We start from the raw sequence: 15037 nt of genomic DNA, 5'->3' as shown, positions 1-15037 counted from the left end.
GAGATTTCGAGATGATCGAGATTACATAATTGAGATTTCAATAAAGATGATGTTTAAGAGTGTTTTTAAGATTTTTACTGCATGTGAGATTTTAGAGAATCACTTGGGAAAGCATTACGTTTTACTTATTCATTCGAAATTACTTATTTTTCGTCCACTCACTCTAACGGTTTTTAAATGTTTTCCCCTGGGCCCTTCGGTTTCAAATGCCCAGTTTGCAGGACAGTTTAGCTTGAGGTCGAGCGTACATGGGGTTGAGGCATAGCTGTCATAGCTCCGCATTATAAAAGTATCGGTCATTTATCTTATATTTTATCATCTTGTACGCCTGTACATTAGATTGCTCCGATAACCCATGATATTAATATTCTTAAGTTCAGAATTGTTTGTGAAATTGGGAGGTGTTGTGATTTAGGGAGCATGGTGGCTCCAGAAGTTTAAGGGTGGATTATTTTAGAAGTGTAAATGTCTTTCTACAGGTTTTTGGGTAGTCCACTTTTAGAGGGAGTTCCGCCAAATTTTTTGTAGAATTTCTTCTAAGGTGGGCCCCGCAGGGCCACTTCGGATTTCAAGGTGAAATCTGGGGCGGGTCCTGTCAGAAATACAAAGACACCTTAGTTGATGAAGCCTTACTCATTCTAAATGCAATCAAACATGTGAACGAGCAGCGACAAAAAGCAGTACTTCAGCACGTTTATATGACAAACGTAGCAATGGGTAGTTGTCCACAACTCCACAAGATCTTCCCACACATCAACAATGCAGAGCAATTTTATGTGGAACTATTCTATAGATATGATGAAAAATTCGACCCTCTGATATAAATCTATGGAGAATGCACTAGACTCATGGTTGATTATTGTAATTTTCTCCACTATCCCATACATATCTAAAACAAAACGACCATGCATGTTCATTTCAAGCTGCTATGGAAACAAGTAGGAGAGAATCAGTTTAGGGACAACGACACCTAAATGCAATGAAAATAATACTTGGAAAACATATTTGTACGAGATGATGAACAAACATGGTATTGTTGCCTACGCTAACCAAGAGTCGACAATTCATTGAAAAAGTGCTAGCACCTCTGTTACTCGTATATGGAGGATGAACTTCCAAAAAAAAAAAAAATCGCTGCAATTCCAAATCTTCAAAAACTGAAGGAGATCCAACTACTGATTTTTGAAAGTATGAATAGAATCTAAAAAAAAAAAAAGGTCTTTTGTTGATTTTATTAGACGATTGGCATTATAGGAAAATTAGAGAGGTGTAGAAAGCAAATTGGTTATTTATAAAAGTAAGTTGGAGGTCTATTAAGTATGGAGGTCCAAATGCCAAATTTGGAGGTATGAATAGAAGCTCCCCTAACTAAATTGTTCAAAAAATTATTTATTTTCTTTTTTATTTAATATTTTATTTTACTATTTACCATACTGCCACTCAATTATTAAAAATTAACATAAGATCTAAGACTTTTACTGTCTTTTCACAATCAAAGTGGGTTCTCTTAAATATAACATAGAGATATAGATAAGTATTGGTTGGTTCACTAGGTTGGTTGTTGTTACGTCTACAATAAAAAGGAGTATGACATTTTAATCAACAAGTCAAAATGGGTTATCTTAAATATAATAATATAGATGAGTGTTGGTTTGTTGCTGTTACGTCTACATTAAAACGGAGTATGATGTTTTAATCATAGTTAATAATTTTTCATATTATATGCGAATAAAACATGTTTTCACTTCTTCTTCTTTCTTTTTTTTTTTATAAAATTGAGTAATTCAACGAACTATTTGATAAAATATCCGAATAATACAAGTACATATTTTTCGCATACTATAAACGTCCTGTTTATTACTAACTATGGTTTTAATCAACTATATCATGTATCTAATCGAAAAACTATATCATGTATATAATCGAAAAAATCATATTAGTAATGTATTAAAATATTTTAATCTATAGACTATTCAAAGAAAATGATTGTAGCCTATTATTTTTAAGGAAGTCCATCGAAAGAAAATTCGCACACAATAGTCCACCATCGAAAGAGAAGACGCAGCGGGATTTTGAGGTGAGTAAATCTCACGTGGTTCATTTACGAACCGAGTTACATTATTGTTCGGTTTAATCATTAAATTGTGAAATCGTTTTCAGAAATAAATATTTGTTTTAAATTATATGAACTTGATCGTCTACGGTTCATAGGTAAGTAAAATGAAGTTTTATTATAAAAATGATTTTTATGGGTTTTGTATTGTGAACTATAGTTGGTATTAGTAGCATTCCTGAGCGGATGACTACGTATATATATTTACGAGAAATATATATATATATTGGTGCAGTTGTGTAATGAGGTGGAATTAACATGTTTTGTGATTTCGATGTGGCTATTATTGTGATTTAATTTTCCAAGGAAATGAATGAGTTTTGGTTTTTTTTTTTTTAGTGGAAACAATTATATTATTGACGTTTCGTAATTTAGAGTTTTACTTGTTAATTGTGTTGGTGGTTTGTGGTGTGAAAACAATATTTCAAAATTGATTTCTATATTGTTTTGAAATGGGAGTTGAGCTTTGAAAACAATATTTGTTGCAGCCAATTATATTGTTTTGGAAAGTGTTAAGGTGGTGTAACATTTTGAGTCTTGTGTGACTTTTTAAATGTTTTGGTCTTTGTACCGAGGGTCACAGTAGTGACCGAGGGTGGTTATCGGAATCATGCCCTTGGCCGGGGTATGGTTACGACTCAGTTAGAGCTCTAGTCTGTCCGCCATTGTATGTCATGATGGGTAACAAGTAGGTTACTTGCAACTCATGAGTACGTGTTTTAAAAGAGAATTTGGGGTGTTTTCTTCTTTTAATTGTCCAAGGAGGGACTTGAGTTTCATATTAAAATGGGGAGTTGAAAATAATATGATTTTGTCACTTTAGTGATGTATGTTACTCTTATGAGGTAAGGTTGTCGAGTTTTGAAAACGAGTCATTGTGGGATTCATTTATTTGGAATTGAAGGGTGATTTCTTGGTTTTGGCGGAAGTTGTTTGATTTCTTTAATTATTTTCCTATTTCATTCTATTATTGATTTTTAAGTAATCTCCTGAACTAAACCATATGCAGGGATTACTAAGTTGTTTGATTTTTATGTAATCTCCTGAACTAAGTTATATGCAGGGATTACTGCCTTTTGAATTGTTTGTTTTAATGTAATTCCCTGAACTAAATTCTATGCAGGGATTACTATGATTTTATTGGTTGTTTTAATGTGATCTCCTGAACTAAATCTATATGCAGGGATTACTATGAATTCTTTTGTTTGTTTTAATGTGATCTCCTGAACTAAATCTATATGCAGGGATTACTATGAATTCTTTTGTTTGTTTTCATGTGATCTCCTGAACTAAGTTTCTATGCAGGGATTACTGATTTTGCTTAATTCTTATTGTAGGTATAGTTGTGGGTTGTGATCTGTAGTGATTGGAAATGAGTATGTTTTCCTGGTTGTGCCGTTGAGGCAAAGGAATGGTGATCTGATAGATTGTGGGGATGTGAAATGTTTAAAATATTGGGAGTTATTTGTATAGTTGGAGATTGTGGGAAGTGAGATAAAATGAATTGAGAGTCAGAGCATGTGGGTTTTAGTTGGGTTGAAATTATTGAGCATGATATTGTTTAGTTTGAAACTTGATGTTTTTGTTGTGATAATTAAATATTGTTGCTTTAATTATCTCACGAATTGAGAAATTATAAGCATGAGTGACGTGAGTCATTTTAATTGAGTTTACTCATACGGGCTGAAAGGCTTATCGGGTTTGTCGTTTACATTCCTGGTGCACTATTCTATGGTGTAGGGGTTATTGTGCAGGTTAGAATATCGAGTGATCATTATCAAAGCTGAGGTGTACGTTCGATGGCGTGGACGTGGAAGGGTGCTCTTTGTTTTAAGTCTTCCGCTGGGTAGTGAGTTGTGGTGGGTGTGTTTACACGTTGAATTGATATTCAGTTTAATTTGTAAACTATTGTAATGTAATATGTGACTCTAAAGAACGAGTCGGTATTGACATTGTGAGTTTAGTTTGTTTGTTGCTTAGTTTAAATGAAAAATTTTCTTTATGTGTTTTCTTGTGTTTGTTCTCTCGTTTCGGATTTGAATTTAATTATTCAAAATTCGGGGCGTGACACCAATTTTCTCCAAATTTGGTTGGAGATAAATGATATAGGTAAGTGTTGGTTGGTTGCTGTTACGTCCACATTAAACAAGAGTATGATGTAAAACCAATACCCCATAAATTAATGAAAATGAACAAGTACAACAAAAAGAATATAAAAGCTACTACAATGTGGTTCGATCTAGCTGGTTGAACTGTTTCCATTTAATATCATACAATACTGCTCCCAAATACATGAATTTTGGAAATGATTTTGATACTTCATCACATGGGTATTGTATGTATGTTGATCTCTTTCCACATGCAATCCATATATCGAATATTGTGAAATTACTCAATATGGTGTTTCATTTTATGAAGCATACAACATTTGAGATGAAGCAAAAAAAAGGAATTATGTTGTTGTTGGAGCATTCAACTTTGTAGCAGATAAAAGCAAAAAGGTTTTTTGCTGTATTCAAATTTTTTTTGGACGTTTTGTATTCAACTTGATTGCAAAAAAAAAAAAAAAAAAATCAAAATTTCATATTTCTTCATGAAAGTATAAGTAAAAAAATCATTGTTGGTCATATACAAATTTCACAGAAATTTAAGAGAAATTTTGGACAAAATTTGGGTGTAAATTTTTAAATATATTTTTTATCTGTAGATATTTCGGAAATTAAGAATTTCACGGAAATGTAAGGAAAATTTCAGAAAATTTCGGGAAACTCCTGACGAAAATGATATAGCATATAGATTTCGTTTCGGTACTTCAAAATTACGGAAATTTCGATGGAAATTTTGGCAGTTTCGGAGAAATTTGAAACCTTAGATATTTCTATGTGTTCTGCAAAGATCATAATATCATCACCGGTATCACAAACAATTTGAGCCATTATCTTCGATCAGTAAGAATTATTAAAGTAGCCGACAATTTGTAGCCTGTATGTTACAAGTATTAAAGATCACAAGCATTTCAAGTTTTTTCTTTATTCTCAACTGTGCTGAAAGGTGAGTACTCCAATTTTCTCCGAATTTGGTTGGAGATAAATGATATAGGTAAGTGTTGGTTGGTTGCTGTTACGTCCACATTAAACAAGAGTATGATGTAAAACCAATATATACCCCATAAATTAATGAAAATGAACAAGTACAACAAAAAGAATATAAAAGCTAGCTACTACAATGTGGTTCGATCTAGCTGGTTGAACTGTTTCCATTTAATATCATACAATACGCTCCCAAATACATGAATTTTGGAAATGATTTTGGTACTTCATCACATGGGTATTGTATGTATGTTGATCTCTTTCCACATGCAATCCATATTTCGAATATTGTGAAATTACTCAATATGGTGTTTCATTTTATGAAGCATACAACATTTGAGATGAAGCAAAAAAAAGGAATTATGTTGTTGTTGGAGCATTCAACTTTGTAGCAGATAAAAGCAAAAAGGTTTTTTGTTGTATTCAATTTTTTTTTGGACGTTTTGTATTCAACTTGATTGCAAAAAAAAAAAAAAAAAAAATCAAAATTTCATATTTCATATTTCTTCATGAAAGTATAAGTAAAAAAATCATTGTTGGTGATATACAAATTTCACAGAAATTTAAGAGAAATTTTGGACAAAATTTGGGTGTAAATTTTTAAATATATTTTTTATCTGTAGATATTTCGGAAATTAAGAATTTCACGGAAATGTAAGGAAAATTTCAGAAAATTTCGGGAAACTCCTGACGAAAATGATATAGCATATAGATTTCGTTTCGGTACTTCAAAATTACGGAAATTTCGATGGAAATTTCGGTAGTTTCGGAGAAATTTGAAACCTTAGATATTTCTATGTGTTCTGCAAAGATCACAATATCATCACCGGTATCACAAACAATTTGAGCCATTATCTTCGATCAGTAAGAATTATTAAAGTAGCCGACAATTTGTTGCCTGTATGTTACAAGTATTAAAGATCACAAGCATTTCAAGTTTTTTCTTTATTCTCAACTGTGCTGAAAGGTGAGTACTCCAATTTTCTCCACATTTGGTTGGAGATAAATGATATAGGTAAGTGTTGGTTGGTTGCTGTTACGTCCACATTAAACAAGAGTATGATGTAAAACCAATATATACCCCATAAATTAATGAAAATGAACAAGTACAACAAAAAGAATATAAAAGCTACTACAATGTGGTTCGATCTAGCTGGTTGAACTGTTTCCATTTAATATCATACAATACTGCTCCCAAATACATGAATTTTGGAAATGATTTTGGTACTTCATCACATGGGTATTGTATGTATGTTGATCTCTTTCCATATGCAATCCATATATCGAATATTGTGAAATTACTCAATATGGTGTTTCATTTTATGAAGCAAAAAAAAAGAATTATGTTGTTGTTGGAGCATTCAACTTTGTAGCAGATAAAAGCAAAAAGGTTTTTTGTTGTATTCAATTTTTTTTTGGACGTTTTGTATTCACCTTGATTGCAAAAAAAAAAAAAAAAAACAAAATTTCATATTTCTTCATGAAAGTATAAGTAAAAAAATCATTGTTGGTGATATACAAATTTCACAGAAATTTAAGAGAAATTTTGGACAAAATTTGGGTGTAAATTTTTAAATATATTTTTTATCTGTAGATATTTCAGAAATTAAGAATTTCACGGAAATGTAAGGAAAATTTCAGAAAATTTCGGGAAACTCCTGACAAAAATGATATAGCATATAGATTTCGTTTCGGTACTTCAAAATTACGGAAATTTCGATGGAAATTTCGGTAGTTTCGGAGAAATTTGAAACCTTAGATATTTCTATGTGTTCTGCAAAGATCACAATATCATCACCGGTATCACAAACAATTTGAGCCATTATCTTCGATCAGTAAGAATTATTAAAGTAGCCGACAATTTGTAGCCTGTATGTTACAAGCAGTGGAACACATATACTATAAGATAAAATAGTCGTGACAAACTGGATCCAGTAATAGAAGGTAAAGAGGTCGTATTGAACTGGCTATGTTTCTAATTCTATGAATTTCAACAACTGGGTCATATGCCATCATCAGTGAAAAATGAGATGATAATGCGAAAAACCTTCACATCATAAAATCAAGCACAAATTCCATTCAAAATTTTACATGATAACATGAAGCAAGCAATATTAATTGCAGAATCACCTAACGAATCAAATTCAAGGAGCATACACTACAATCATAAAGGCATTAGCTTTTCCACAAATAGTAACACTTTTGGAAGTAATCAACCATTTTAAGAAATTAATGTATGAGAATCCCCTAAAACTTTCACATAATATTCACTTCAAACACAAGTCCAGGCAATTAACGTAACATATATAGCAGTTTTCCGAAAACAACCTCTGAACCATTTTCAAGATGTCACACACTTTAATGCTAAAGCTTTCCCACAGTCGAGTACAATTGGCTATACCTTTGAAGTCTTGCAGGGTCGCTTGCAGTTCTGCAAAGCGTCATTGTCGGCCCAGGTATTTGTCGACTTTGGCCACAGTACAGAACACTTCAAAACGACCACAAATCTCATGCAGTCGTCTGCCAATTCCACCTTGTAAAAGCCACCATAACCATTAAGATTTGTTCACTTAACCTCAGCCAAAATGAAAACTTTGCTACATTTCTTCCTTTCCTTGATCACACTCTGGGTCAGTATCATCATCCCAGCAGTTCACAGCCAGTGTATTAAAGACCAGCAACTATCATTGCTCCAATTCAAGAAAAGCCTCGTGTTCGCTGCTGATTTCGGTCCTTCCACCAAGATTGTTTCTTGGAATGCAAGTACTGATTGTTGTTCCTGGGTGGGCGTCACTTGTAGCCGTAATGGGCGTGTTCTGGGTCTTGACATAAGCAGCCAAGGTATCTCTGCTGGAATTGACAATTCCAGCAGTCTCTTCCATCTTCATTATCTTCAAAGCCTCAATCTGGCGGACAACCAACTTGGCAATTACTCTCAATCAATTCCATCCGCAATCGGAAATCTCCTCAACTTGAGGTATCTGAATTTATCTCTTAATGAATATTCAGGGCAAATTCCCATCCAGATTTCTCGCTTGAGGAGGTTAGTAGTTCTTGATTTTTCTAACAGTTATGGTGAGTTAAACCTTGGAAGTCCAAATTTACCCATGTTGGTTCACAACTTCACAGAGCTTAGAGAGTTATATCTTGATGGTGTCCTAATATCAGAACAGGGGAGTGAGTGGGGCCGAGCCATATCATCTTCCATTCCCAACCTCAGGGTCCTGAGCATGTTCAATTGTCATCTCTCAGGCCCTTTTCTCGAGTCCCTTGCCAAGCTTCAGTATCTATCTGTAATTAGTTTGCCATTGAACAATATCTCTGCGCCAGTTCCAGGATTCTTTGCCAACTTTTCAAACTTGACTGTCCTGAGTCTCCAGAGATGCTCATTGCATGGAACATTTCCCAAAGAGATCTTTCAGTTACCTTCTCTACAAAGTATTGACCTTTCCTTGAATGACCAACTTGATGGTTCCTTGCCAGAATTCCCAAGGAATGCATCTCTTCAGTACCTGGATCTAAGCGGGACAAATTTTTCAGGGTTATTACCAAATTCTATTGGCAACCTCAAAATGCTGTCCACCATACATATTCAAGGCTGCAATTTCACCGGACCGATCCCCAAGTCAATGACAAACCTTACACAATTGATTTATTTGTTGATGTCTTATAACAATTTGGAAGGTTCAATTCCGTCATTCAGTTGGGCCAAGAATGTTGTCAGCATAGACCTTTCCCACAATGGTCTAACAGGTACTATTAGTTCCACCCACTGGAGAAACCTTACTAAGCTATCTTATCTCAGTTTGGGATCCAATAAGCTCAATGGGAATATCCAAGCATCTCTGTTTTCTATTCCCCTATTGTTTAGTCTAGATCTTTCCAGCAACCAATTCTCTGGTCCATTCCCTGAAATTTCAAATGTGTCTTCCCACTTGCTGAATGGTCCTGATCTTGATCTTTATTTGAGTAGCAACAATCTCCAAGGGCCACTACCTATGTCTATCTTTTGTTTGCTACGTCTTACCACTCTAGATCTTTCTTCAAATAATTTAAGTGGCTCGTTTCCTCTTGATCGTCTACACCAACTGAGAAATCTTTCTATACTTGATCTTTCACACAATAACTTGTTTCTTACCCATGATTATACCAATTTCTCATATTCCTCATCTTCTCAACTCGGTGACTTGAGGTTGGTGTCATTGAAATTGAGAACATTTCCTAATTTCTTGAGAAATCAATCTTACTTGTACAGTTTGGACCTTTCAGATAACCAGATAAATGGCAAGATACCCAACTGGATTTGGAGTCTTAGTGATCTTAGTTACCTAAATCTTTCTTGCAACTCCCTAGATTCTCTAGAAGTTCCTTCAAACAATCTCGGTAACTTAAGGTACCTTGACCTCCATTCCAACCAGTTTCATGGGCAAATCCCAATTTTTCCAACACCTTTCAGTGCCTATTATCTAGATTTCTCAAGGAATTATTTCAGCTCTATCATATCGAGTACCATTGGAGATATGTTTCTTGAAGCTGGATTCTTGTCGCTTTCGAGCAATAACCTCAGTGGAATCATTCCAGAATCATTATGCAATTCAGAATCTCTTGAGGTTCTTGATCTGTCCAATAATTCTCTGAGTGGCACGATTCCCCAGTGTTTAGCTACAATGAAGACGCTTGCAGTACTCAATGTAAGGAGAAACAATCTTACATATGTTAATGAATTCTCTCAGAATTGCAGTTTAAAAACTCTGGACATCAGTGGAAATCAGATTCAAGGCCAGTTTCTAAAATCTCTTGTCAACTGCACCCAGTTGGAGGTTTTAAACCTTGGAAACAATCTGATAACAGAACCATTTCCATGCTTTTTGAGGAACACATCCACCTTGCGTGTTCTTGTCTTGCGATCCAATAAATTTTATGGGGACATTGGATGCCGCGACACTAAGGGCACTTGGCCAGTACTTCAAATCATAGACCTAGCTCACAACAATTTTTATGGCGAAATACCTGAAACAACTCTAACAACTTGGCAGGCGATGAGGAATAGCAAAGATAATGCCCCATGGAATATCAATAGCCATCAGTTGGTGGAAGGAGTTTATTATCGAGAAGATACAGTCATGGTTAGCAACAAAGGTTTAGAGATGGAGCTGGTCAATATTTTAACGATCTTCACCTCGATCGACTTCTCGTGCAACAAGTTCAACGGATCAATACCAGAGGAAATTGGAGAACTCAAATTATTGTATGCCCTCAACTTGTCCAACAATGCTTTCACAGGTGCAGTTCCATCATCACTAAGTAACTTGAGTCAGCTAGAGTCCTTGGACCTCTCGAAAAACAAACTGAGCGGTCAAATCCCACCGGAGCTTACAAAACTCACTTTCCTTGCATTCTTGAATCTCTCATATAATCAATTGGTCGGAAGGATACCAAGCGGTGCTCAATTTTCAACATTTGATGCAGCTTCCTTTGAAGGTAACAAAGGATTATGGGGGCCTCCTTTAAGAGCAGATAATAACACAGGGTTCTCACCACCAAAGCAGGAAGGCAGCCATTCAAATCCAGGACATGAGATTGATTGGGATATTATCTGTCCTGAAATTGGATTTACTTGTGGGTTTGGCATTGTCATCGGGTCACTTTTGTTTTGCAAGAGATGGAGGAAATGGTATTACAGAGCTATGTATAACATGCTTCTAAAGATATTCCCTCAGCTGGAACAAAGATTTGGTCATCACAGGAGACATGTTTATGTACATCAGAGATACTGGAGACGTTGAAATGGTTGTGAAGAGCAATGCACCTGACTTCTTGTTGGCCTCGGTTTTCTAATAAGCACTGAGATCTGTGCTCTGTTTCTGTGTATTTTCCTGTAAGTTGGACTCACTCTTTCAATTTGTAACTCATAATAAATAAATTTGTGGCAAACTTGCTCAATATTTGCCTGTGATGTGTGAAAAGAATGTGCTCGAACTGTCATATTTGTAACTTGTTTTCCTATGTGTGTTTTGAAGTTGTATTGAATTACAGTGAACTCCAGACTTAATAGATATTCTAATTCTGAAAAAGCTGGTGAAGAAGAACTGGCGGAATGACATTGAGATCTGGGGCTAAGAGAGCCGTTGCAGATGTCAAAATTGTATGAACTGATATTCAATCATCCATTTAACAATATACATAGCTCTCTTATTATAGTCTCTGAAAAATTGCGTCTAGCATAAACAGATTTAGAAAGCAGGCTTTAATGTCGAACTATATAAGTATTGAAATTACTAAAGAATGTCCAGTTAATTACTTTTGAAAAATTACTAAAGACTTTTAGTAATAGGCCCCTCTCGATTAGAAACAAGCAGATATCGTTTTGCTTCAAATTATTGTTTAAAATTGTTTATCCTTATAATTGGCCTGGAGTCGTAGAGACGGACATGAGGCTAATGAGAGGGGTCATGAGCATTTTCATTCTCAAACAAGTAGAAATGAAATTCATAGTAATACAATTGAAGCTTCTTGGGATAAAAGAAAGTCTCTATAGAACACTTAAACAACACTTTTACCCCAATTAAGTATGGGTGAAATTGATGAGTACTCTCAGTATTACAATAATGAAGCAATTTACAAGACCTTCATGGCATCAAGACTTGGTCACTGGTCACAGTTCAAGCAAGCGTCAATCTGACACCATCTCGAAATGAAATAGGAGAAATACCGAGCGTCTGAACTAGCTTAGTTATATCCATGGATATGTCAGATGGAGACATAACTCCACGATCAACCTGAAGATGAACATGACAGTGAAATATTGTCAGGTACAGAGATACTGTATTAAATTGGCTACTAAGGCAACATAAAGAACAAGGATCTTTAATCAACAAAAGCTTTATTTATTTACATTTCTGGAACATTCAATGATATTGAGCCAAACCTATCCTAATCCTCACCCTTATTCGAACACCCCCCCCCCCCCCAAAAAAAAAAAAAAAACACAAAAACCACAACAAAGGAGCTTATAAAATGATAGGCTTTCGTTGGTGAGCATACACAACAGATCATTATCCTATTAATTGGTAGAAAAAGGAGAAAGCATATGGCTGGACATTGTAGTTGCATGTTTTGATCATATAGGAGATGGATGTCCAGACAAGGGCAAAGTGAAAACAAGTCAGAATGCAACATGAAACTGATGGGTCATGTATTAGTAATTCTGATATAAAGGTGTTGAAGTTGAATGCCAGTATCTCAAACATAATTGAACACTAGAAAATGTAGCAAAGTATCATACCGATGATGCAGATACAGATTTAATTAATGAGAGGTTGTATCCCCTTATATCAGCAACCGTCTCAGCCATTTGTACACGGGATACCCTGTCCGGTCCACCAACATTCAGTAGCAATTTTCTTTGCTTAGCCTCTGCAAAAAAATTCCATGAATATCAGTACAATGAAGACACAAGTGAAAGTACTTCTCAATAGGAAGTAGAAAATAACAGTAGTCTAGTGATAGCCCACGAAAAACACATTTAACCAAAAAGAAACATATTGCAGGCATGAGTTTACAAGCTTCATACCTGATATCCATGTCTTGGACAAAGCAAGTATGATTGCTACGACATCCTTTACATACACAGGGCATCGAAACTCATCATGAAAGAATTCCGTTGTATTCCCTTTGGAGAGGACACCATCAACCCACTACATCAATTGCAGGTATCACTAATTTGAACAAAGTAAAGTAGCCTAGATCCAAGTTCAATCTTTCATATGGCCTCCAAACTAATCTGCCAACAAAATGGCAATAGTACAATTTTAATGTCTGTTTTCTCTTTTGCAAACCTGAATCGGAAGAGATTTTGAAACTGGTGAGATTGTCTGTGGCCCAAAGATGATACTGCTTCTCAAAATTGCAAAGTTTGAGCATTTCTCAGTAATGAACTGCTCAGCTGCCCCACTTTTGATTTCCCATAAACATTTACTGGAACAACTTCATCATCTTCCTTGTAAAAAGACTTCACCCCTTCATAAACTGATGGGAATTCACATCAGTCCCCATCTACAAATAGCTATTTAGCAATTTGTATCCAACAATTTGTACGCTCAAGTTAATTCATACAACAATTTGTATTGTCCTTTCCTTTATCTTATTTACCTCAACTGTAGACCAACAGGGGTCGTTAACAATAAAAAGTAAATATTAAATAATGTAATTAAAAGTCTAAATATCTATCTCAAGTACTTGAGAAAGTTTATTTGATGGAAAAAGCTAAGTAATAACTATGTGCCATTGTAGTTCTTACCACTTTCTCTTGTTTGCTTTTATTGATCCATCTTTACCGAGTTACTGAACTAGGAATATGAACAAATTACAGTATACGAAACAATTAAGAGTCACTTACCTTGATCAGTTGACAAATGGATCAGAAGATAATTACTCTCTTCTAAGCTCGATAACCAATTAACAAGAGAAGATGGCACATTAACTGACATAGCTGCAGCAGGATCCATTTCACAGGCACGAGGAACCGAAAGTGCAGCACAGTTTACTACCACATCAGGCTAGGAATTCAAATCACACCTCTCAGCGCTTAAAGTTGTTTACTTGAACAACAATATCAAATCGCATACCAGAAGGTAAGTTCTTTTAGCACTTAAGATAGTGTAGGTTTCCCCTAAACAACTAATGGCATTTGTACACATCTCAACTCAAAATTGAACAAAAGGATAGCAATCGTCCATATAAAAAGAAAACAAACCCATTCAAGCTAGATCATTGCAGTTAGGTACATACACCAGGTAGGGAATTCAACTGAATACACCTCTCAGCACTTAAAAGTTGCTTGCTTGATTGTTTTAGCATGTTCAGAGATTTTAAGTTCCCCTAAGCACATTACAGAACCATACTAATGCCCAGGTCTCAACTCCGAAAAAGACCAAATAATAGCAATTATCTAATACAACAACAAAACAAAACCCATAAAGCTAGTACATAGCAGTTAAGGTACAAACCCAACAGCAGAACAGGGCAGTATGGCATTCAAAAAAAATTCAAACCCAGTAAACAAAATTGATCTTTCCACAAAACCCATTACTCCAAATCATAGCACCAACATTACAAAATCACTAATCACAATCAACATATACAAGAAATTGCTTAATGGGGTGAGAACTGACCGGACCAAACTGATGAGAAATGGCTTCAAATCCATTGCCAGACTTCAAATCCACAGAGAAAGGCAGCACACTAGGAAATGCATTGAGCAAAGCTTGGGGAGGAGGACTTGAGTGGTGGGTAAACGCCAGATCACAAGGAGTGGTTTCTTGAATCTCTGAAAAGCCTTGCAATACATGCTGTCCCAAGTAACCTGTGCCTCCAACTATCAAAACTCTCTTCCTACTCATCCTACTCACTCTGCTTGTGGAAATGTAGGAGATTCGGGAGTGAATCTGATCTGGGTTTTGTTTGGTGTGGTAGGAAGAGGTTCAGATCGAGTGGGTTTAGGGGTTATGAGGAAATATCTGTTGTCAGTGTCACTTTGTTTGAGAGACCCATTAGTTTCCGGTGTGTTTCACGCATTTGATTTTAGAGCCAAAGAAAACAAAAAATCATGTGTGCCAAAGTGCTCCGTTTTAGAAGTTTTTGAGTGTTTGGAATATAAATACTTTATTTAGAATTGGTATACTTTACTCTCATTCAATTTAATTGATCCGGTATGCCCAATGTTTTGATGTATTGATTTTCACTGTGGTTTAAAAATTACTTGTCTCTTTTTTACATAAGATAGTAAGGTTGAATTTGATTCTATCCATTCAATTTTTAAGTACTAACCACAAAT

General features: G+C 35.2%; 2 protein-coding genes across 2 annotated transcripts; one reads left to right on the top strand and one right to left on the bottom strand.

Moving 5' to 3' along the window:
- Positions 1-7787: 7787 nt before the first annotated feature.
- LOC133716652 (receptor-like protein 7) lies at positions 7788-10988 on the top strand. Its single transcript, XM_062143334.1, has one exon. The coding sequence runs from the start codon at positions 7788-7790 to the stop codon at positions 10986-10988; it is 3201 nt and encodes a 1066-aa protein (XP_061999318.1).
- A 669-nt stretch (positions 10989-11657) lies between these two features.
- On the bottom strand, positions 11658-14804 carry LOC133718455 (uncharacterized). Its single transcript, XM_062145305.1, is given in 7 exon segments — positions 11658-11981; positions 12488-12618; positions 12776-12899; positions 13041-13151; positions 13154-13230; positions 13601-13760; positions 14376-14804. Coding segments are annotated over 7 exon segments (948 nt in total). The 5' UTR covers positions 14604-14804; the 3' UTR covers positions 11658-11864.
- Positions 14805-15037: the final 233 nt, after the last annotated feature.

Source organism: Rosa rugosa, chromosome 6 (genome assembly GCF_958449725.1).
Source record: "Rosa rugosa chromosome 6, drRosRugo1.1, whole genome shotgun sequence".
In the NCBI taxonomy this organism is placed as follows: domain Eukaryota; kingdom Viridiplantae; phylum Streptophyta; class Magnoliopsida; order Rosales; family Rosaceae; genus Rosa; species Rosa rugosa.
The sequence above is the reverse complement of the archived record's forward strand: the minus strand, read 5'-3'. Positions and strand labels throughout refer to the sequence as shown.

Coding starts and splice junctions, on each gene's coding strand:
- LOC133716652 (XM_062143334.1), top strand. CDS start 7,788: ATGAAAACTTTGCTACATTTCTTCCTTTCCTTGATCACACTCTGGGTC.